The sequence below is a fragment of the Saccopteryx bilineata genome, chromosome 1, assembly GCF_036850765.1.
Source record: "Saccopteryx bilineata isolate mSacBil1 chromosome 1, mSacBil1_pri_phased_curated, whole genome shotgun sequence".
NCBI lineage: Eukaryota > Metazoa > Chordata > Mammalia > Chiroptera > Emballonuridae > Saccopteryx > Saccopteryx bilineata.
Window position 1 is genome coordinate 347,363,439 of NC_089490.1, and position 24,387 is coordinate 347,387,825.

The window sequence follows — 24,387 nt, forward strand, 5'->3', positions numbered from 1 at the left end:
GTCGCTTCTCCTGTGTGCCCTGACCAGGAAGCTAACCCGGGACTTCCACATGCCGTTGCTCTACCACTGAGCCAACAGGCCAGGGCAATCAGGCCAAATTTATTGTGTGACCTCTTTGCAACGTTTATTTTCCCTTCTATGTGGGCCTCAGTTTCACCATCTGTACAATGAGGGGTTTGTACACGACTGCAGAGGTGGGAGTCACCTAGTTGTCAACATCTGAGGAACAAAGACTAATAATAGAAGACAAAACAGGTCAAGCTAGAGAAATGAGGAGACGGCAACATTTCAGTGTGTGTTTTTGTGGGGGGGGGGCAAAACCTGGGGTCCCTTCTGTCTTTGTGGATTTAGTAAGCCATTTCTTTCCTCTGAGCTTTAGTCTCCTCATCCGCAAAAAGGTAGATAAGAAACTCTGGGAGTAACAGCTGAGGGTGTACCTAGTAAGATATGGGGTGAATATTTATGATAATAAGATGGAGAAGGTGGGTGGGTGCACAAATGAAGAAGGATCTGAGGAACGTGAGGCAGGCCTGAATGCTCCGGATAGAAGAACCTAGTTCACACGTTGGCTCCCTGATAACACTTGTACAATGCTGGGCTCAATCCCACCTCCACTCCTGCCCCGCATCCGCTCCACCTCCCTTCTCCTCCCCTCAGGCTGTGACGCGCCACAGTTCGCGTGGTCGGTGCCGGACGACGTTTTTGCACCCAGCGTGGAACGCGCGCGCTCTCGCGCCGCCACCTCACTCCCGGCCGGGCCCGCCTTTGGTCTCTTCCAATTGGTTCAGCATGAAAGTGACGTATTCGACTTCCTTCTTATTCCACTCCCTTCACTTCCCCCGGGCTCCGCCCTGCTGCCTCCTTTCTTCTACTGACGCTAGTGGAGACCAAGCCACCCCCTCGTCTTCGCTGCGCAGGAGGAGGCGGGAGAACAGGCTAAACCAGGAAGACACTGGCTGTGGTGCGCACGCGTCCACACTAACACATGCACGCACTCACGCACGCACTCCAGGGGCCGGCGGGCTCGCGCCCGCGCTCTCCCTGCGCCGCGCATAGGCACGCGCACTCAGCAGGTTGGGCTGCGGCGCGGCGGCAGCTGAGATAGCTGGGGCGCTTCATGTCATAGGTCCCAGACGTCTCAGGTTCTGGCTACGCTACCCTCCGCCTGTCACCCAAGTCTCCGTGCTGGGTGCTGGGAACGAAACAGCGCTAGCCTTGGGAACTCCGACCATATTGCTGTCTTCTTCCGACACCGCCCTCCTTCGCTACCCAGCCGCGGGCCTCGCTCGGCGACACCGTGGGGAGGCGGCGGCGACGGCTGCCTGTCCGTGGAGGAGTCCTGCTCCCCAAGCCTTGCTTCGCCGCCAGGTCCTGCAGGGGCCGAGAGAGCTCAGCGCCCGCCCTTCCTCTCGCCTTTTTCGTCAACCAGTTGAAGCAGCGTTGGTCCGGGAGGTGTCTGGGCTGAGGCGGCTGTCGCTTCTCCGGCTCCATTATGTCCACTGGCGGAGACTTCGGGAACCCGCTGAGGAAATTCAAGCTGGTGTTCCTGGGGGAGCAGAGCGGTGAGTGCGCGGCTCCCCCACTCCTGGCAGCTGGCCGCGGCTTCCCTGCACCGCCCCCAGTGCGGCCCTTCAGTCCGCCGAGGCTCCTTGCCGGCCTCGCCTTCGCGCTCGGTCCCCCCCCCCCCAACCCTTCCCCGGGTTCTCAACCCCTCTTAGCCACCGGTTCCTCTTCGCCTCGATCCTTCGGTTGGATTTTGACCCTTTCGCCCCCGACTCCGGTGTCTCCTATCCCCGCAGCCTGACCCTCTTCCGTCAGTCTGCCTTCCCCCAGTCCCCACCCCACCCCACTCCTCCCAGTCTCAGCCTCCTGTCCATCCCTTTCTTCCTCCTGTCTCTGTCGTCTCACCCACCCCAGCGCCCTTCCTTGAGCCCCACCCTTATTCATTGCTTTTATCCCAGTTCTTCAGCTCTGTGAGGCCCACCCCGGCAAGCCCCATTTCCAAGGAACCGGGAACCAGCCCTCTTCAACCTTGGGGAGGAGGGTGGGATCTGGGCGTTGTTGTCCCCAGAGGCTTGGCCCTGAGAAGTGCAGTTCTAATGGAAGTGGGGGTCGCATAAAATTCTTGGATGGTTTTCACGTGGGTGGGGAATTAGCCTGGGTTAGAGAGGATGTGTATCTGAATGGAGGCGACCTGAGGATGGAGTGGTTGGGGTGGGGGAATTAGGGGTGGCGGCGGCAGTGGGGGTTTTTGCCCCTTGGGGTTAGGCTGTGGATTGTTGGAAAACCTAATTTTCTTCTCTTGACTTTGATCCCTATCAATTATTTTGGCAATATTGATACTTTCCCAATCTCTGCCAGATGCTATGTCATGACCGTTTTACTTAGAATTTTTCACATCTCACCTCTTTTTTCTCCTTTCAACATGAAGCAGCGTCTGATTCTCCTCATGGTGGTGCAAACAGGAATTACTGGGGAAATGTTAATTATTCCATTTCTTCTTGAGTATTTTCCAGTTAATTATATTTACGATTCCTGTGAGAGAAGGCTTGAGAATAACGAACACCTTTGTTTGGTAATTTCCTTTGGGGTTAGAGAGTACTGGAGTAGGAATTGATTCATCATCTAGTTTTCTAAATTATATTTAAATATATAATACTGCTTCAGTTAAGTGACTTTTATGCTTAATATTTTATTGTATAAGTGAAATTTTATTTTATTTACTTGATAAGGCTGCTATAATTTGTATAAGATACATGATCCTTTTGTGATGGCTGTCTCTGAAATTACTTCTTGTGGTGATTAAGTTTTATGCAATATTATGCAAACTTCATACTTGGCAATTTAGAGATTATCATCCTTTGTTTTTCTCACACTTTTCATAACCATCTTTAAAATTCAGTCATTGAGAGAGTAGTTTCTCCCAAGTCATCAAACATTGAGTTACCCCTAGAAGATGGCTTAGGCTAGGTTATAGAAAACATTTATTTTTTGATTGGAAGGAAGATAACTGATATAAGTTAAGAGCATGAACCATTTAATACTAATTAGGTTGCAAAATTGCTTCCAATTGGACCTGAGAAGTTATTTTTCTTCTTTCACATGTAATCTTTTCTTTCTTCCCCTTTACCAAGGAAAAATGTAGTTTTTCTTTACTTATGCATTTTCGTGAAGTATGAGCTTATACTCGTTTTTTTTTTTTTTCTTTTTTGCAAGAGAAACGAACAGACAGGAAGGGAGAGAGAAGTATCAGTTCTTCATAGCAGCAGCTTAGTTGTTCATTGATTGCTTTCTCATATATGCCTTGAAGTGGGGGGCACTCCAGTTGAGCCAATGACCCTGGGAATCATGTCTGTAATCCCATGCTTAAGCCAATGACCCCACGCTCAAGCCAGCGACCTTGCGGTTTTGAACCTGGGTCCTCTGCGTCCCAGGCCAATGCTGTATCCACTGTACCACCACCTGTTCAGGCATAGGCTTTTTTTTTTTTTAAGGGTGGGATAGATAGGGAGAAAGATGAGAAGCATCAACTCATAGTTAGGACACCTCAGTTGTTCATTGATTGCTTTCTCCTATGTGCCTTGATGATGGGGAAGGGGGGCTGCAACTGAGCCAGTGACCACTTGCTCAAGCCAGTGTCCATGGTGTCATGTCTATGATCTTATGCTTAAGCCAGCGACCTCGCGCTCAAGCTGGATGAGCCTGTGCTTAAGCCGGCAGCCTCAGGAGTTTGAACCTGAGTCTTAAGCATCCCAGGCTGATGTTCTATCCAGTGTGCCACTGCCTGGTCAGGCCATAAGCTTGTTTCTTAAGTAACTTGGTAAGACCTACATAGTTGATCTTAGTTCAAGAATTTTATGGCAATTTCAGAACAGTGCCACAACATAAAATATAGCCTATTGATCATTATTGATAAATAGGATCTAAAGTGCTTATTGTGCCCTCGAGGGATGTTATTGCCTGCCTTATGTTGTGATGCAGAACTATTTAGTTTGCATGAAAAACCCGTTAATATCTGTCCTAGGAAGATTTTAATATTAGTAGAGAATTGACATGGCAATGTTATGGCTTCTGAATCTTTCTTCTTTTATTTTTTCTCTTTTCATCTTTTTTTCAAATCTCACTTTAAGTCTTTAATAACTCCACTCCTCCCCAATTCCTGAAGTCACCTTAGATTTAAAAAAAAATAGACTTTATTTTATAGAATCATATTAGATTTATAGAAAAATTAAGATTGTGTGAAAGGTTCCCATATAGCCCCATCCAGTTTTCCCTATTATTATCTTACATTACTATGGTACATTTGTTACAGTTAATGAGCCAATATTAATACATTATTAACTAAAGACCATAGCTTATTCAGATTTCCTTAGTTTTATCTTTTTCTGTTTTAGCATTCATTTCAGGATAACACATTACATTTAGTTGTCCTGTCTCCTTAGGCTCCTCTGAGAATTTTTTTAGGTTTGTTTGTATGCCTTTTAACTCTATGGAACTGTGAGATTAGTATCTTTTGAGGCCACTGTATTGCTAGGTAATACCATCCAGTAGCTTTGACAATGAAAGATTGATCTCGGGGTTTCAATCTTTCTGTAGTTGGGCAGTGTCTGTAGTTTTCTTGTACATTAGCAGAGGTCTGAAGAATCCATATCATTTTGATGTAATTATTAATGAATTATTTATCTTTAGGTTTTAGAATTCCACAATTCAGCTTTCAAAGACTAATCCGTGGCAAAGCCTTGTTTGTCTCCTTAATAGAATTTACCACATTTGTAATTCTTATGTTTTTTTAATCTGTTTCCCACAGCAGAATGCAAGTCCCATGAAGATTAAAAACTAGTATTTTTTTTTTCTTTTTTTTTTTTCGTATTTTTCTGAAGCTGGAAACGGGGAGAGACAGTCAGACAGACTCCCGCATGCGCCCGACCGGGATCCACCCGGCACGCCCACCAGGGGCGAAGCTCTGCCCACCAGGGGGCGATGCTCTGCCCATCCTGGACGTCGCCATATTGCGACCAGAGCCACTCTAGCGCCTGAGGCAGAGGCCACAGAGCCATGCCCAGCGCCCGGGCCATCTTTGCTCCAATGGAGCCTTGGCTGCGGGAGGGGAAGAGAGAGACAGAGAGGAAAGCGCGGCGGAGGGGTGGAGAAGCAAATGGGCGCTTCTCCTATGTGCCCTGGCCGGGAATCGAACCCGGGTCGTCCGCACGCTAGGCCGACGCTCTACCGCTGAGCCAACCGGCCAGGGCTGCTAGTAGCCTGTCTTAATCTTTGCTATGGATAGGTCTACATTTTTTTCTTTATACAATTAATAAATTAACATTTTATTTTTTTTAATTGATTTTATAGAGAGAGGAAGTGGGGGGAGAGAGAAGAGACAGTAACAGAGATCTGTTCCTGTATATGCCTTGACCAGGGCTCAAACAGGCAACCTTTATGCTTCAGAACTACACTTGAACCAACTGAGCTATCCAGGCAGGGCAACAATAACATTTCATATTTACTTGTTTGATTGTATGCAGCGACATTGCAGATGTTCAGGGTGGCTGAAAACCCAATAATTTATAGCCCTCACCATTTCACTTTAAAAAAAAAAAAAGGACTGGCTAGGATTTTGCACTTTTTTGAGTTGAGCAAAATTAGTTTTATTTTGTTAAAGCTATTGCTAAATGACTTGCTGTTATGTCAAATGATATTAAAGACAATCATTTTAAGCTAGGTAAACTGTTTTATTTAGCATATCAAAATTTTAAGGTTCTGTATTCTGTAATGAAGATAGATTGTTTTAGTATATGACACCTCAGATTGAGTAAAGGTCATCAGCCTTGGTAATCTTTCTATAAATTCTTTATTTTATTTTTTGTATTTTTCTGAAGTTGGAAATGGGGAGGCAGTCAGACAGACTCCCGCATGTGCCTGACCGGGATCCACCCGGCATGCCCACTACTGGGTGATGCTCTGCCCATCTGGGGCGTCGCTCTGCTGCAACCAGAGCCATTCTAGTGCCTGAGGCAGAGGCCACAGAGCCATCCCCAGCGCCTGGGCCAACTTTGCTCCAATGGAGCCTTGGCTGCAGGAGGGGAAGAAAGAGACAAAGAGGAAGGAGAGGGGGAGGGGTGGAGAAGCAGATGGGCCCTTCTCCTGTGTGCCCTGGCCGGAAATCGAACCCGGGACTCCCGCACGCCAGGCTGACACTCTACCACTGAGCCAACCGGCCAGGGCCTTATAAATTCTTATAGTTTATTTTTCAGTAGTGTATGTACATGGTTTAATAAAGGAAAGTTGAAATGCACAATTTTAATCTGAAGTTTCTTTGAGGAATTTTTTTTTTTTTTTACTGTTTTTTGCTACCTGTCTTGAAATGCAGAGGTGCTTTTAGGAATGTCATTTTGGTGTACAGTATAAGGATATTACTACAAACAAATGTTATGAGTTACAAATTAGGAAATGTAATCTCAGGGAGAAGCACTTACCTGGCCTACGACTGCTTACTTCTTATGGTGTATTACCTTTTTTACATCACTTCCTTTGATGTAAAAAAGTATTTTACTGCCTGACCAGGTGGGGGTACAGTGGATAGAGCATCGACCTAGGACACTGAAGACCCAGGTTCAATACTCTGAGGTCACTGGCTTGAGCGTGGGATCATAGACATGACCCCATGGTCACTGGCTTGAGCCCAAAGGTCACTGGCTTGAAGCCCAAGGTCACTGACTTGAGCAAGGGATCACTGGCTCACCTGGAGCCCCTGGGTCAAGGCATTTATGAGAAAGCAATCAGTGAACAACTAAAGTGCTGCAACAAGTTGATGCTTCACACCTCTCTCCTTTCCCATCTGTCTGTGCGTCTGTGTCTGAATCCCCTCCCCCTCATTAAAAAAAATAAATGTTTTACTGTCAGAGATCAGGAGTCCTAAACAGTTTAGATTTGGCTACATCAGTGATCTTAAACTTGGTCTTAAGTGTCGGTTATGTGCTTACAAATTGTTGAGGCCTCTAAAGAGCTCTGGTATTGAAAGTTAACTGAGAAAATTTAAAAATATTTGATTCACTTAAAAATAATAGTATTAAGCCTATTACATAGTAATATAATCATTTTTAACAAAAGAACTATTTTCCAAACAAAAATTTAGTGAGAGTGGTGTATTTTTTTTGAAATTCTTTTTTTTCCCCCCAGAGACAGTGCGAGAGTCAGAGAGAGGGATAGACAGGGACAGACAGACAGGAACAGAGAGATGAGAAGCATCAATCATTAGTTTTTCATTGCGCATTGCAACACCTTAGTTGTTCATTGATTGCTTTCTTATATGTGCCTTGACCGTAGGCCTTCAGCAGACCGAGCAACCCCTTGCTCGAGCCAGTGACCTTGGGCTCAAGCTGGTGACTTCGGGGTCTCAAACTTGGGCCTTCTGCATTCCAGTCCAACACTCTATCCACTGCACCACCGCCTGGTCAGGCGAGAGTGGTGTATTTTTAATATATATATTTGCAAATTTCTTTACTATCTGAGTTATTAGAAGATATCTGGATTTTCAAAGCTTCTGCATTCAGTATGTTGTAATATGACACATCATGTAGACTCTGAAAAACTCCACTGTACATTCATAAGAGAATGAAAGTGAAGAGAGCCAAATAACATCTTAATATTATGAAAATTGTTTTGGCCACTATGAGGGTAGTAAACCCTATGAAAAGGTACTGGTGGTCAGGGGACCACAGTTTGAGAACTTCTGAGTTAGATAATATCAAACCATTTGTATTGCAGCTTCATATTGCAAGTTAGGACAATCAAGGGGGATGTTTTCCATTTCTTGTTTTGAAGCCTTTAAACAGTAGAGCTAGTGAGTAACAGCACAGAGTCTGCATTTTATATTTTAGCACTGGCCACTCACCATAGGCAAATTATTTGCCTCTTTATGTTGCAATTTTTTTATCTAAGAATAAAGATAATAGGATCTATATGTAAATTTACTATAAAGGTTAAATTAGTTAATAAGTGTAAAGCATTTAGAAAAGTGCCTTGCACATGAAAAGTGCTCAGTAAATATTTTATTTTAACAAATGTTAACTAAAAACTGCTATTCTGTCAAGTGGTTTGTTAGAATCTACTCTTAAGAAATTTACATTTCATTGGGGAAGAAATATATAATACCAAATATAGTGTGATAAGTGCAGCTGCTTTGAAGAGTAGAATTAAAGGGTACAGAGAAGTGACAAGGGAAGATGGAGTTTCAGGTAAGGCACATTTATAAATAAAACTAATAGTTTAAACATCTTTAGTTTAAATTCTTTAATTAGAGCAGTCCATAGTCAGAGGAGACTTTGAGAAGTCATCTAATCCAGTGGTCCCCAACCTTTTTTGGGCCATGGACCGGTTTAATGTCGGAAAATATTTTCACGGACCGGCCTTTAGGGTGGGCAGATAAATGTATCACGTGACCAAGACAAGCGTCAAGAGTGAGTCTTAGATGGATGTAACAGGGAATCTGGTCATTTAAAAAAAATAAAACATCATTCAGACTTAAATATAAATAAAACGGAAATAATGTAAGTTATTCTTTCTCTGCACACTAGTACTGGTCCGCAGCCTGGGGGTTGGGGACCACTGCTCTAATCCATTCCTCATAAGGTATTACTCATAAGGCTGTAAACTGGGCCACATTTTTTCTCCTCCAATTTTGTTTCTAATAGGTAATACAACCACAAATTTCACAAATCAAAAATTATATAGCCTGACTGGTGGTGGCATAGTGGATAGAACGTCGAGAGCATCGAGTTGGGATGCTGAGGTCCCAGGTTTGAAACTCCAGGGTTGCTGGCTTGAGGACAGGCTCATCCAGCTTGAGTGTAGGCTTGCCAGTTTGAGCGTGAGGTTGCTTGCCTGAGTGTGGGATCATCGACACAATCCCAGGGTCACTGGTTTGAGCAGGGGGTCACTGGGTCTGTTGGACCCCCCCAGTCAAGGCACATGTGAGAAGCAAATTAATGAACAACTAAAAGTGCTGCAACTGCAAGTTGATGGTTCTCTCTCTCCCTCTCTCTCTCTCTCTAACACACACACACACACACACACTAAAAAAATTATATAAAGAGGTATACTCTGAGAAAACTTAGTACCACCCTTGTTCCTGTGACCCCAATTTTTCACCCCACACCCAATTCTTCTTTAATAATTATGTTATTTTCTTGAGTATATTCTGGGATTTTTTTTTTATGCAGACAAGCAAGTATGAATATAGTTTCTAATTCTACTTGCATAAGATATATCAGACTTTATTCTGCACTTTGGTTTTTCTACTTAATGTACTCTAGACCAGTGGTTTTAAAACTTTTTACACTTGGGGATTGGTGAAAATAGGAGAATTATTTCATGGACCTCTAAGACTAAATCACTTTGAGCCTAAATGAAATTGACTAAGATCATTGGGTCTATAATCTTCATACAACATCAGAATGATTAATTCTTTCACAGACTGGCAGGAAATTTCCGCTGGACTCGCACCAGTCCACAGATGTGTGGTTGAAGACATTGCCCTAGGGCAGGAGTCGAGAACCTTTTTGGCTGATAGAGCCATGAACGCCACATATTTTAAAATGTAATTCTATGAGAGCCATACAACAACCTGTGTATGTTACGCATTATCCAATAAAAATTTGGTGGTGTCCTGGAGGACAGCTGTGATTGGCTGCAGCCACCCACAACCATGAACACGAGCGGTAGGAAGTGAATGAACTGTAATACATGAGAATGTTTTATATTTTTAATGTTATTATTTTTTTTTATTAAAGATTTGTCTGTGAGCCAGGTGCAGCCATCAAAAGAGCCACATCTGGCTCACGAGCCATAGGTTCCCGACCTCTGCCCTAGAGGGTCTTTTCATATTAGTACATAAAGAGCTTATTCATTCTATTTTTGTTTTTGTTTCCAAAATAGCGTTAGAGTTACAGAAAAATTGCAAAGATAGTACAAAGCTTCCATATACTCTACATTTAGTTTTTTCCATAATTAACGTCCCCCATGTACATTTTTTTTTTTAATTTTATTTATTCATTTTTTAGAGATGAGAGAGAGAGACAGAGAGAGAGAGACAGAGAGAGAGAAGGGGGGAGGAGCTGGAAGCATCAACTCCCATATGTGCCTTGACCAAGCAAGCCCAGGGTTTCGAACCGGCGACCTCAGCATTTCCAGGTCGACGCTTTATCCACTGTGCCACCACAGGTCAGGCCCCCCATGTACATTTTTTACAATTAATATAATTATTAACCTAAGTCTATATTTTATTTTATTTAGATTTTTTTTTTTTTTAGTTTTATCTTTTTTTTTTTTCTCCTTTTTTCTGTTTTTAAGATCCCATCCAGGATAATACACTTGATTTAATTGTAGGTCTCCTTAGACTGTTCTTGGTTATGACAGTTAAATTGGACCACTCTTAAGTTACTTCATCCTATTAGATTAGATATCTCCAGGAAAACATATTTTGTAGTTTTTTGTTTTTTTTGTTTTTTAAAGAGGAGAGAGAGAGAGAGAGAGAGAAGGGGGAGGGAGGAGCAGGAAGCATCAACTCCCATATGTGCCTTGACCAGGCAAGCCCAGGGTTTTGAACCAGAGACCTCAGTGTTTCCAGGTTGACGCTTTATACACTGCGCCACCACAGGTCAGGCTTTTTTTTTTTTTTTTTTTTTTTTTGTGGAATAACAAAAGGCTTTATTGAGTACAGAGCACGCATCCCGCCTGGTGAGGTTCCCTGGCCCCAAGGAAAGATGGAGGCCAGGAAAGTCACGAGGATTAAACCGTGTGGGAGATATTTAAAGGGGTCCTCTAGGGAAGTCGGGCTAATATGATGTGGTGAAATCTCACTGGCTGGCAGATAGTCACTTTTTTCCAAAGGGTTCCTGCGAAGCTTCTTTTGGCGCACTTGGTTGTGGGCGGTCCTAGCCAAAGTTCCCGGGTCTGGGTTCCCCACATGACCATCCCCCATTATCCACTGACCTTACATTCTGACCTTTTGTGTTAAATAGAAAAGGGGCGCCGTTTATTCGTCTGGCTACTTCCTGCTGATTAGGGGCATCGTGGGGAGGGGGAGATCAGAAGGTGGTTTTGAGGGGTGTCAGGAGGAACATCTGTGTGGCCGTGATTGGAGAAACTTTACAGATGCGGTCCTGTAAGGATTTTATTTCGTGTGGAGAGAGAAGGCTCGAAGGGGAGAAGGGAGAGGGAGAAAAACAGAAGTCGAATGGCCCCAGGGGAAGAGAGGAGGCAGGAGGATGAAGGGAGGTTGGGAAGAATACAATCACATTTGAAAAAGGATGTGGCCGAAGGTGGCCTGTCTAGCTTGGAACATGCCTCATCATTTGAGCGATTTGAATTTAGAGACTTGGCCACATTAGCAAGAAGGGAATCCCAAGAGACGAAGAAAGAACACAGGGGTCCTGTAAGGATTTTAAAAAAAGGAGGAGTAATAGGGGAATTTGCAGGATCCAGCCTTTTGGTGAGCTGGAGATGGATGGAGTCCAGTGGTTCCGACTGCCAGTGGTCCTGTAAGGAGGCAAACTTGAAGCAAAACTGCTTGTCAGGAGTGGCATAAAAAGGGGAAAGGAAAGGGTCCTATCCATTCCCATAACCAAGACCTGTGAGGGAATTAGAGGTCCAGAGTGTGGTGGCAAAAAGAGAAGGTAGCCCCCGTGTCCACAAGAAATGAGATGGACTTACCCACTCGTTGCAGCATACCCTGGGTTCTCCGAGTCCAGGCCGTGTCCTAGGAATTCGAGCGATGCGCCCACCTGGCTGGATTGGCCTTCCCATTCGGGCGGCTTGTGCTCCACATAGAGGCGCTGAGGAAAAACCTGTTGCCCAAAGGGGCAATCACTCCGCCAGTGACTGGGCTGCTTGCAGTCAGGGCAGGGCTCAGTGGGCAGCTGCCGGCAGGGGCCCTGCTGGGACCAGTGGTCCTGCTTGCCACACTTAAAGCAAGCTGCTGGTGGGGTTTCTCTTTGTGGCTTGGATTTGGGTCTGGCACTTCCTGTGCCTTGCCTCTATTGTTCTATTGGCCTCAGGGTTGCCACAAGAGCCGGGGTTAGGAGCATTACCTTCTGCTACATGTGGGCCTGGCAAACAGCCTTGGCCTGTTTCTACTAATTGGGACCATTAAAAACTTTAAATGCCGTGTTCACAGGTTCTGGATAGGGGTTTGGGGGTTGAGAATAAGGGGGGGGGGGCTCGTGCGGAGCCTGGCACCCAGATCCCACAGGAAACGCTGGAGCCAAAGGCAGGACAGAGCCAGAATTTTCTGCAAGAAAATTGAGGTTGGACGTCCTGAAAACCAGTGTAAAAGCCAATGCCAGGCTGAGAATGGCCTGACGGAGGAGGGGCTTAAGAACACAGTCGAGAAGGAGGGGCCCCTGGCCAGCAGGGGAGGAGAAAGAGAGATGGTAGTGGTGAATAAGAAACAGGTTTTTACGAAGGGAGGGGAGGGGGCTCTCAGAGGGAAGAGACCCGAGCACAAAAGAGGTCTGCAGAGGGACCAGAGAAAAGTCCCAAGAGAGGGGTGCCCCTGGGGGTCAGACAGGAGGGAGAGAGGGTTGGGAGTCCGTGGAGAAGGAAAGATCAGGAGTGGAGGTTTTAGGTGAGGTTTCTCTGGCCAGAAAAAGGCCTGTGCGGTGGAACAGGCGGCACAGAGATTAAGGACGGGTGCGCGAATAATTAGAAGCTGTGTATGTAAGAGATCTCCAATCAGTTCCCAGCTTTTTTGGCAATAGTTAAATTGGTGAGGGTGTTAAAACTGAAAATCCCTTCAGGAGGCTAATTCAGTGGGTTCTGTGGCCTGGCCACAATGGAAAAGAAGAACAGTTTCTTCTTCTTTAGGGAGGGAGATTCCTGTGCCCCCACAGCTGCCCTCAGACCTCAGAGTGGTCAGATTTGAGTATTAGAGTCCTAAAACTCAAGGTCTGGCCACAGAAGGAAAAGGTAAAGTGGATATGCTTGGGAAGTCTCTGCAAGCACACACTCACTCGGAACAGAAAAGAGTTCCCTGACGTAGCTACGGTTTCGGACAGGGAGTCTCGGAGGAAAGAACTCAAGGGAAGCTGGAGGCAGGGGACTTACTGCACCATGCACCGAAGTGGGTGGAAGGTTGGAGATCCTGGTTCTTTCTCGGAGGGGATGAGGAAGAGGAGTGGTCCTTGCAGACTTCAGCTCCTCCCGGGTTTCGGCACCAAAATGTAAGGTATTTTTCCCTGCCAAGAAGGAAGGAAGGGGCCAGAGCCATGAAGTATGGAATAACAAAAGGCTTTATTGAGTACAGAGCACGTATCCCGCCTGGCGAGGTTCCCTGGCCCCGAAGAAAGATGGAGGCCAGGGAAGTCACCTATTTTGTAGGGTTTTTTTTTTGTTTATTTGTTTGTTTGTTTTTTGTATTTTTCTGAAGTTGGAAACGAGGAGGCAGTCAGACAGCCTCCTGCATGCGCCCGACCGGATCCACCTGGTACGCCCACCAGGGGGCGATGCTCTGCCGCAATCAGAGCCATTCTAGCGACCGAGGCAGAGGCCACAGAGCCATCCTCAGCGCCCGGGCCAACTCTGCTCCAATGGAACCTTGGCTGTGGGAGGGGAAGAGAGAGACAGAGAGGAAGGAGAGGGGGAGGGGTGGAGAAGCAGATGGGCGCTTCTCCTGTGTGCCCTGGCCGGGAATCGAACTTGGGACTCCTGCACGCCAGGCCGACGCTCTACCACTGAGCCAACCGGCCAGGGCCTATTTTGTAGTTTTTAATAGCAAACTCCTGTTCTGAATCTTCAAATCTATTCCCATGCTATAGTTAAAGCTTTTCTTGAGGAGGCAATGTATAGTGAGAAAGACAGCTCCACAGATAAGCAGGCTATTCTAATTCTGACCCCAATGTTTAAAGTGTGATCTTGAACAGTTTATTTAACCTTTCTAATAAGCTCTTTTCATTTCTGATATGGTAATATTAACTTGGTAATGTTGTTTTCCCCATACTCTGAATATAGATATAGATATACATTTTGATTAGATTGGTATTTAATCTTTACATTATTAATAGGTAAGTGGTATTTACAGCTGAGCCTTGTAATATACTGATTATTCTTGGCATGCTTTTTTTCTTTTGTGTCACTATTTAACTTGCTTTTTTCCTTTAATATATATACATATCATTTATTTATTTCTAATCTCTTTGCCATCAGTGTAAATTGTCTTTTATTATGTAGGAATGCTTCAGGTTTTCCCTCACTTTGATCTCCTTAGGACATCTCCCCCGAGAACCTTCTGACCTTTCCTAATTTATACTGGTTACCCTTTGTGATTGGTATACAGCTGTCAATTTGGGGTCTAATCTACATTTACCATCATTTTTGAAGATTTTCTTCTCTTTCTGTGTTGGAGGGATTTCTTGTTTTTCAGATTACGTTTTTTCTTCTTTGTTTACTCCTTCATTACATTGAACATATCGTGTAGTACATAGTTTCCTAATAAGGATGAGAGGAAGTTTGTAGAGACCTTCTGTATCTGAAAATGTATTTGTACACCCCTTACACTGGAAGTTTTCTGGAATTTAGAATTAATGTATTGCCTTGTAGATTCTAGTGTTGCCATTATGACTCTTGGTCTTTTGACCTTTCATAATGATGTGTCTTTTTTCATTTTATGTGCTGAATAATGGGTATTAGTCCTTTAGTACTGGCAACTAATGTTCTTAAGTGTCAGAAAATTTTCTGAACTAGAATGATATCCTTTTCTCTATTTTCATTGTTTTCTCAATTTTACTTGTCTGTAACATCTTTCTGATTTCAGTATCTTGTTAATTGAGGTTATTAATGAGATATATGACTTTCTTCCCAATACCCAGGCTTTTGTAAATTGCTTTTCACCTCTATTTTAGTTTCTTTATTTTTTGTGGTCCTCAAAAAACTAATAATTTTTTTTTTTTTTTTTTTTTTTTTTTTTTTACAGTGACAGAGAGAGTCAGAGAGAGGGATAGACAGGGACAGACAGACAGGAACGGAGAGAGATGAGAAGCATCAATCATCAGTTTTTCGTTGTGAGACCTTAGTTGTTCATTGAGTGCTTTCTCATATGTGCCTTGACCATGGGCCTTCAGCAGGCTGAGTAACTCCTTGCTTGAGCCAGCGACCTTGGGTCCAAGCTGGTGAGCTTTTTGCTCAAACCAGATGAGTCCGCACTCAAGCTGGCCACCTCAGGGTCTCGAACCTGGGTCCTCTGCATCCCAATCCGACGCTCTATCCACTGCGCCACTGCCTGGTCAGGCAAAAAAAAAAAAACACTAATAATTCTTGGCTGTCTGCTTCTATTTAAGAGTTGAATACTGTGCTCACTTCAGTAGTGCATACTGTATATTAACATTGGAATGATGCAGAGATTAGTCCTGAGCAAGAAAAAAGAGTTGAGCACTAAAAATTTGACTTTAAGCTCTTATATGGGTTTATGGGGCTTCTCTTTTAGGACAGTCTGGCTGAATCCTTTTTGGGAGAGACTCTAATATAAGGTCTTTTAATTCTTGCTGTTCGGATTTCCTGCTGAAGAGGATAAGCTTGATTGCCAGCTTTCTTGGAGCTGAATGGAGAGGGGTTTGAAGGTAACGTAGAGTAAATAGATATAACTTCTTCGTTTTTAATACTGTTTGTACTCTAGACGTTACTTGTACCTTGTATTCCCTAGTCCAGAAACACTGTTTTTCTTTTTCATAGCATAATTCTCCAATATTCTGATGAGGATCTGGCTGTATGGAATAGAGGAAGGGGATGTGAGAGAGTGTCAGTCTACCTTTTAAACAGACTTTCACCTAGTCCTTCTGTTTTTAGTACCACTTTACCCTTATTTCTATATGTACTTGGTACCAACAATTCCTGAGCCATATTGGGATTCTCTGACACAAATCATATTGTTTCTTAGCTTTCCTCATCATCAGTTTAAAACTTATCTTTATAGAATCTTTTATGTCAGTTACCATTTTCCATTTGCTGTCTAGCTTCTAAACTTAGGTAATTTAGATGATTACATATAGACATTTAGAATTGCTTAAGGTTTTCGGTTTCTGGTTTTTTCCCTCTTTTTTGAAACATACATTTCATAAAATGAAAACCACTCATACCAATATTTATAGCAGCATTATTCACAGTAACCAAAAGGTAGAAGCAAGTCAAGTGTCAATCAGTGAATGAATGGAAAAACAAAATGTGATATGTACAGTGTGTACATAATGGAATATTACTTATCCATAAAAAAGAATGAGATCTTGCCATTTGTGACAATATGAATGGACCGTGAGGGTATTATGCTAAGTGAAATGAGTCAGACAGAGGAAAATAAATATTGTATGATTTCACTTATATGTGGACTTTGAAAAACAAAACAAATGAACAAACAAAACAGAAATAGACTCAGATACAGAGAACAACAGATGGTTGCCAGAGAGGAGGGTAGCAGGGGAAGGGGGAAGTGAAGGGGAGTAAGAGGTATATAGACTTGTAGTTATGAAATAAATAAGTCATGGGGATGTGATGTTTACAGCATAGGGAATGCAGTTAACAACTTTGTACAGTGACAGATGGTTATTAGACTTATTGTGGCAATCACTTTGTAATGCATGTTAGTGTTGAATCACTATGTTGTACACCTGAAACTAATGCAAGTATATGCTAACTAAAATATCTCAGTTATGCTTTTAATTTTTTAAAAATGTGGTATATACATACAATGGAATAATACTGAGCCTTAAAGTTCTGGCACATGCTACAGCATGGATGAACCTTGATGATATTATGCTGAAGGGCACATATTATATGATTTTTAAAAGTTAAGTGATAATAAGCATCGTTATCCAGTCCTGCTATTGTGAGATTGCATAAAACCTTGCCCAGACACCCCATATAGATTTTAGATTTTTTATATATATATATTTTTTATTTTAGAGAGGAAAGAGAAAGGGTGAGAGAAAGACAGAGAGAGAGAAGGAGGGAGGAGCTGAAAGCATCAACTCCCATATGTGCCTTGACCAGGCAAGCCCAGGGTTTCGAACCGGCGACCTCAGCATTTCCAGGTCGACACTTTATCCACTGCGCCACCACAGGTCAGGCGTTAGATTTTAGATTTTATAGATATGTTACATGCTATACAAAACATATGTTTTTGCTTTTTAAAAAATTCATAATTTTGTAGGTCATTTATCCATTTAACAGATGCTCACCATGTGCCAGGCATAGAGCGAGGTTCTAGAGGTTATAGCTGTTAACAGATGAGATATACTCTCTATTCTCTTTTTTTTTTTTTTTTTGCATTTTTCTGAAGCTGGAAACAGGGAGAGACAGTCAGACAGACTCCCGCATGCGCCCGACCGGGATCCACCCGGCACGCCCACCAGGGGGCGATGCTCTGCCCATCCTGGGCATCGCCATGTTGCGACCCTCCTGGGTGTTGCCATGTTGCGACCAGAGCCATTCTAGCGCCTGGGGCAGAGGCCACAGAGCCATCCCCAGCGCCCGGGCCATCTTTGCTCCAATGGAGCCTTGGCTGCGGGAGGGGAAGAGAGAGACAGAGAGGAAAGCGCGGCGGAGGGGTGGAGAAGCAAATGGGCGCTTCTCCTATGTGCTCTGGCCGGGAATCGAACCTGGGTCCTCCGCACGCTAGGCCGACGCTCTACCGCTGAGCCAACCGGCCAGGGCCCTCTCTATTCTCTTCTTGCTTACAGTCTAGCAGGGAGCAATAAAGTAGATCCATTTTTTTTTCCTTTTTTTTTTGTATTTTTCTGAAGCTGAAAATGGGGAGGCAGTCAGACAGACTCCCGCATGCGCCTGACCGGGATCCACCCGGCACGCCCACCAGGGGGCGATGCTCTGCCCATCCAGGGCGTCGCTCTGTCGAGACCAGAGCCACTCTAGCACCTGGGGCAGAGGCCAAGGAGCCATCCCCAGGACCCGGGCCATCTTTTTGCTCCAATGGAGCCTCGGCTGCGGGAGGGGAAGAGAGAGACAGAGAGGAAGGAAAGGGGGAGGGGTGGAGAAGCAGATGGACGCCTCTCCTGTGTGCCTTGGCCGGAAATCGAACCTGGGACTTCCTCACGCCAGGCCGACGCTCTACCACTGAGCCAACCGGCCAGGGCCTAGATCCATTTTTTTAGTTTATTTTCTCTTCCTTACAATTAAAAATAATTTTTTTATTTATTGATTTTAGAAAAAGAGAGAAAAACATCAGTTTGTCATTCCACTTATTTATGCGTCCTTGGTTGATTCTTGTATGTGCTCTGACCGGAAATGGAACCTTCAACTTTGGTGTATCCAGATGACACTGTAACAAACTGAGCTACCAGGGTGATATCACCACCAGGGTGATAAAGTAGATTTAAATTTTACATTGTTCTCTGTACCTTCCAGCCTCTATTCTTAGACCTCCTCTCAAATCCATTCTCTACATTAATGTTAGAGTGAACTTTATAAAAATGTAAACCAGGCCCTGGCCAGGTTGCTCGGTTGGTTAGAGTGTTGTCCCAATCCACCAAGGTTGCGGGTTCAATCCCTAGCCAGGGCACATACAAAAATCAACTAATAAAGGCATAAATAAGTGTAACAACAAATTGTTGTTTTTCTCTTTCTCTCTCCCTCTTTATTTATCTCTCTAAAATCAATAAAGATTTAAAATATATATAAATAAGTTACTTCCTAAAAAGCTAAACTGTTATAAATGTACTTAATGCTGCTGAATTTGTATACTTAAAAATTGTTGAAATGACAAATTTTATGATATATGTAGTTTAAATTTTTAAAAAACTCAGAAAACAAACCCTCCCTCTATAAATTTTTTAATTTTTTTTCCTTTGGTGCCCTTCCTTTATAAATTTTTAAATTTTTTTTCCTTTGGTGAGAGGAAGAGAAATAATGAGTCAGACTCCCACATGTGCCCCTATGGGGATCCACCCCCGGTCCAGCAACCCCATCTGGGGCTGATGCTTGAATATTGAGCTATTTTCAGCACCTGAGGCTGATGCGTGTCAACAGAGCTATCCTCAGGGCCATGCCTGAACCAATCGAGCCACTGGCTGTGGGAGGAGAAGATAGTCACTTATTCTGGGTACCCTGACCAGGAATCAAACCTGGAACTTCCATATGCTGGGCTGACACTCTATGCACTAAGCCACCAGCCAAGGCTTGTAATTTTTTTTTTAATCATTCTTTAAAGTCTAACATCTTTCCAAAAGATCTACATGGCCAGCACTACATTGTATGGATCCTCACCATTTGTCCTTTCTTTTAATTAAAAAAAAAAAAAGAAAGTATTTTAGTGAGGAGAGAAAGAGAGAGAAGGGGGAGGAGCAGGAAGCATCAACTCCCATATGTGCCTTGATCAGGTTAGCCTGGGATTTTGAACCGGCAACCTCAGCATTCCAGGTTGATGCTTTATCCACTGTGCCACCACAGGTCAGACTATTTGTCCTTTCTTATCTTGAATATGTCTCCCACCACTGCACTCTTTTTTAGCCATAGTACCATTTTTTCTCATTTTTGTAGCTCTTCACTAATCTCCATCTTATTACATATTCTCTCTTCTCCTTTGTGGTAAATTCTTATCCTTTAGGTTTCATTTCAAGTCTCTTCTTCAAAGAAGTCTTTGCTGATTTCCTCAGAGTAGTTTAGGTTTCCAGAATTCTTTATACTCAGCACTGTTTACTTCTTCTTGCTCCCTTTAATACAATTGTAATTATTTGTCTATTAAAATTTCTATTTTTCATTTGGTTGATCAGCTCCACAAGGGGTAGTGTTCCTGAATTTTTTGTTTATTGCTATATTTTAAAGTTCATAACACAGTGCTTGGAGCCCACTAAATAGTTTTGAATAAGTATATGATCTATGATTTGTACTTTGTTTTAGAAAGACCTTGAGGTTGCTCACAATAGTAAATACACATGAAAGAGGATAATTAAAGGAAAAACACAATAACACTAAATGAAAAACCTAGGAGGGGCCCTGGCTGGTTGGCTCAGCAGTAGAGTGTCGACCAGGCACGTGGAAGTTCTGGGTTCGGTTGATTCCCAGCCAGGGAACACAGGAGAAGCACCCATTTGCTTCTTGACCCTTCCCCCTCTCCTTTCTCTCTCTCTTCCCCTCTGCAGCCAAGGCTCCATTGCAGCAAAGTTGGGCTGGGCACTGAGGATGGCCCCATGGCCTCTGCCTCAGGTGCTAGAATGGCTCCTGCTGCAACTGAGCAACAGCCCAGATGGGCAGAGCATCGCCCCCTGGTGGGCATGCCAGGTGGATCCAGGTCAGGTGCATGTGGGAATATGTCTGCACCCCCCGCCCCTTCTCACTTTTGAAAAATACAAAAAAAAAACAAACCTAGGAGGAAAGCGGTTTGATATGCTCGGTATCTGGGATGACTCTGAAGAGTGAGTGGCTCAGGTGAGGAAAATGACTCAGAAAAGGTCTGTGGATCTATCAAGAACTAACAGTTTTTATTTTTTTAATCAATATTTTCAAAAGCGGTTTCAGTAGTTTTGGAGAGTCAAGAAAGATTCAGAAGTAGGCAGTAAGTATAAGTTGCAGGTTTGAAGAGTGAATTTGTGACTTAACCGAATATGTTTCTGGGTTCCTAAAATATTATTTAACCTCTTTATTATAGGGAATTTTAAACATATACGGAAGTACAGAGAAAGTATCATGAATCCCCATATAGTGTTACTCAGCTTCAGTAATTATCAACTTAAGATGGGTTTCATGTATAGCACATATTCTCACCACCTGCACCCTACACCAAAGCGAGTTGAAACAATTTCATGTACACTGTCACTACAAATATTTTGGTATGACTGTTAAAAGATGAGTACTTTCTTATTGGTATATTCTTAACATTCATGGATATAGTTACCTACAGAGGCCTTTATTTTGGGATACTTTCCATTATATATTTTTGAAATTTAATATTTCAGGATCTCTGGATCATTACTATCCAATTGAACTTTCTACAGTGGTAGAACTGTTTTATGTTTGTGCTGTTTAAAATGGTCATGATGCCTGACCAGGCTGTGGCGCAGTGGATAGAGCATCTGACTGGGATGCGGAAGGACCCAGGTTCGAGACCCCGAGGTTGCCAGCTTGAGCGCGGGCTCATCTAGCTTGAGCAAAAAGCTCACTAGCATGGACCTAAGGTCACTGGCTTGAGCGGGGGCTTACTCAGTCTGCTGAAGGCCCGCGGTCATGGCACATATGAGAAAGCAATCAATGAACAACTACGATATTGCAACGAAAAACTGATGATGGATGCTTCTCATCTCTCTCCGTTCCTGTCTGTCTATATCTATCACTCTATCTGACTCTCTCTCTGTCCCTGTAAAAAAAAAAAAAAAAAAAAGTCATGACTAGGGTGACTGAGGAGCCGATTTCTAAATTTTATTTCATTATAATTTCAGTAGCCTTATGTGTCTAGTTAACCCTTTATCTGGCCTTAACCATTCTCTTAAAACTGAAGACAATCCTTTCAGAAATTTATGAATGGGCACCTTAAATTATTTACATAATTAAGATGAAGTAAGTTGATTATAATAGGGAAATAGAGAATGTAATGCCTCATAGATTTAGACAGATTTAAGACCACCTCTGGACTAAAGATATTTTGTTTGTTTGTTTTTTTTTCATTTTTCTGAAGCTGGAAACGGGGAGAGACAGTCAGACAGACTCCCGCATGCGCCCGACCGGGATCCACCCGGCACGCCCACCAGGGGCGACGCTCTGCCCACCAGGGGGCGATGCTCTGCCCATCCTGTGCGTCGCCATGTTGCGACCAGAGCCACTCTAGCGCCTGAGGTAGAGGCCACAGAGCCATCCCCAGCGTCCGGGCCATCTTTGGCTCCAATGGAACCTTGGCTGCGGGAGGGGAAGAGAGAGACAGAGAGGAAAGCGCGGCGGAGGGGTGGAGAAGCAAATGGGCGCTTCTTCTGTGTGCCCTGGCCGGGAATCGAACCCGGGTCCTCCGCACGTGGACTAAAGATATTTTGATGTACAGTATTTAAGGCTGCACAAAATCCACTCTCAGGTTATTTATTTATTTTTAGCATGTATATGAAAGAAAGACAGATTGGGACAGATAGGCAGGAAGGGAGAGAGATGAGAAGCATCATTTCATAGTTGTGGCACTTTAGTTGTTCATTGATTGCTTTCTCATATATGCCTTGACCGTAGGTGCTCCAGCTGAGCCAGTGGCCCCTTGCTCAAGCCAATGTACTTGGCCTTCAAGCCAGCAACCTCTGGGTTCAAGCCAGCGACCATGTGGTCATATCTATGATCTCAGGCACAAACCAACGATTCCATGCTCAAGCTGGATGAGGCCATGCTCGAGCCGGCAACCTCGAGGTTTCAAATCTGGGTCCTCAGCATCCCAGGTTTATTCTCTATCCACTGTGCTACCACCTGGTCAGGCATCTCAAGTCTTTTAGATCTCTGTCATTGATGTCTAGCATAATGTCCTTCATATAGGTGACCATAAAATATTGACTGTGTAATCTTTAGGAAGCTGGATAAATAGCCTTTATTCTTTAGGAAGGTGACAGAAGCATCATTATATTGACATTAAGTAAATAGGGAAAATCTACTTGACTACTGAAGTTACTACTTATTTATAAACTTTAAAAAAATATTCTATTGATTTTAGAGAGAGGAAGGGGATGGGGGAAAGGAAGAGGGAGAGATAAGCATCAACTCTTTGTTCCACTTAGTTGTGTATTCATTGTTTGCTTCTCATATGTGCCCTCATTGGGAATCTAACCCATGACCTTGATATGCCAGGACAGTGTTCTTCCACTGAGCCACCTGGCCAGGGCCCTTATGTGTAAACTTTTATGTTTGCTTATAATTGTTTAATGTGGAACATTTCTTTCCATTGGCCTGTGAAATTCTTACAGTTAATGTGATATGAGGAAAATTCTTGGAGCAGGTGTTAGGAAAACTAAATTATGGTCTTTGCCTTGCCACCCTGTAAATTACCCTTAAAAAGTTCACTTCAACCTTTCTGTACCTCAGTTTCCTCATATGTAAAATGAGAATAATCTGTCCCCATATAGTATGGCCTGCATAGATAGGTGATCCTTGATAGGCTCCACTGAAAGACTTAACTCTCAGAACCCTCTCATATATTCCTACCTAGTTAATGGTCAGAAAACTTCCAAAAGTTGAAAGTAGTTCATCTTTACAAGAAGACCAAATACACTTAGTTTTAAATAAAATATTGCTTTGTACTTTCAAAATTTTTCAGTTGAATTTACTTTACAAAATATATTTGTTTTCAAAGTCTCTGATATTGCAATAGTTGTAGTCTCTTCTGTAAAACAGTCCAGTTATTTCAGCCTCAGTCTGATTGATATCCTAAATACTGACCAGGTGGTGGTGCAGTGGATAGAGCGGCGGACTGGAACGCAGAGGTCCCAGGTTTGAGACCTGGAGGTCGCCGGCTTGAGCACGGGCTCATCTGGTTTGAGCAAAGCTCATCAGCTTGAGCCCAAGGTTGCTGGCTTGAGCAAGGGATCACTCAGTTGGCTGTAGCCCCCACGGTCAAGGCATATATGAGAAAGCAGTGAACAACTAAGGTGTTGCAATGAAGAATTAATGCTTCTCATCTCTCTCCCTTCCTGTCTGTCTCGCTGTCACACACACAAAAAAAATCATGCTAAATACTGTGATGGTTTGTTTTTACTTTTGAGGATTTTTACATTTGTGCTTTGTTATGGGTTGAGTTGTATCTTTTTATATTAAATTCGTATTTTGAAGTTTAACCACTAGTACCTTAGATGCAGTTAGTTAACCTGAGGTTATACTGGGTAGGATGGGCTCTTATATATCATACTACGACTGGTGTTCCTTATGAAAAGGGAAATTTTGGACACAGATATAAGCAGAAAGAATGGCATGTAGAGATCAAAGTAAAGATGAGGGTGATGTTTCTATACACCAAGGAATGCCAAGAATTTGCAGGAAACTACCAGAAGCTAGAAAAAAGAGGCTTGGAACACGTTCTTCTCACAGCCTTCAGAAGGAACTAACTCTGCCAACACCTTGATTTTGGATTTGTAGCCTTCCAAACTATGAGACAATAAGTTCTTGTTGTTTAAACCACTCAGCTTATTGTACTTTATTATAGTAGCCTTGCCTCCACCCCACCCCCAAAATACAGTGCTTAATATCCCTTTCCAACCAAATGTAAAAACCACATACTTCTGACAACTTAATGGATAATGTGTATTTCCTACTCAACTGACTACCATAATTTTGTGAATAGATCCATGTTTTGTGGCTTCCTGACATTAATTTATTTGTTTGTATGCATTCTAATAGTATCAGTTGACATTTGATTACTTACATATCAGATCTTGTTGTAAG

General features: G+C 43.3%; 1 protein-coding gene across 2 annotated transcripts in view; it reads left to right on the top strand.

The window, feature by feature from the left end:
• Positions 1-997: 997 nt before the first annotated feature.
• RAB6A (RAB6A, member RAS oncogene family) overlaps positions 998-24,387 on the top strand; it is an 82,100-nt gene continuing 58,710 nt past the window's right edge. The window contains exon 1 of one of the 2 annotated variants that reach the window (XM_066250341.1): positions 998-1,562. In XM_066250341.1, coding sequence (XP_066106438.1) covers positions 1,493-1,562 — 70 coding nt within the window. In that variant the 5' untranslated portion in view covers positions 998-1,492. The remainder of the gene's footprint in view (positions 1,563-24,387) is intronic. The other variant, XM_066250330.1, reaches the window with a different exon arrangement.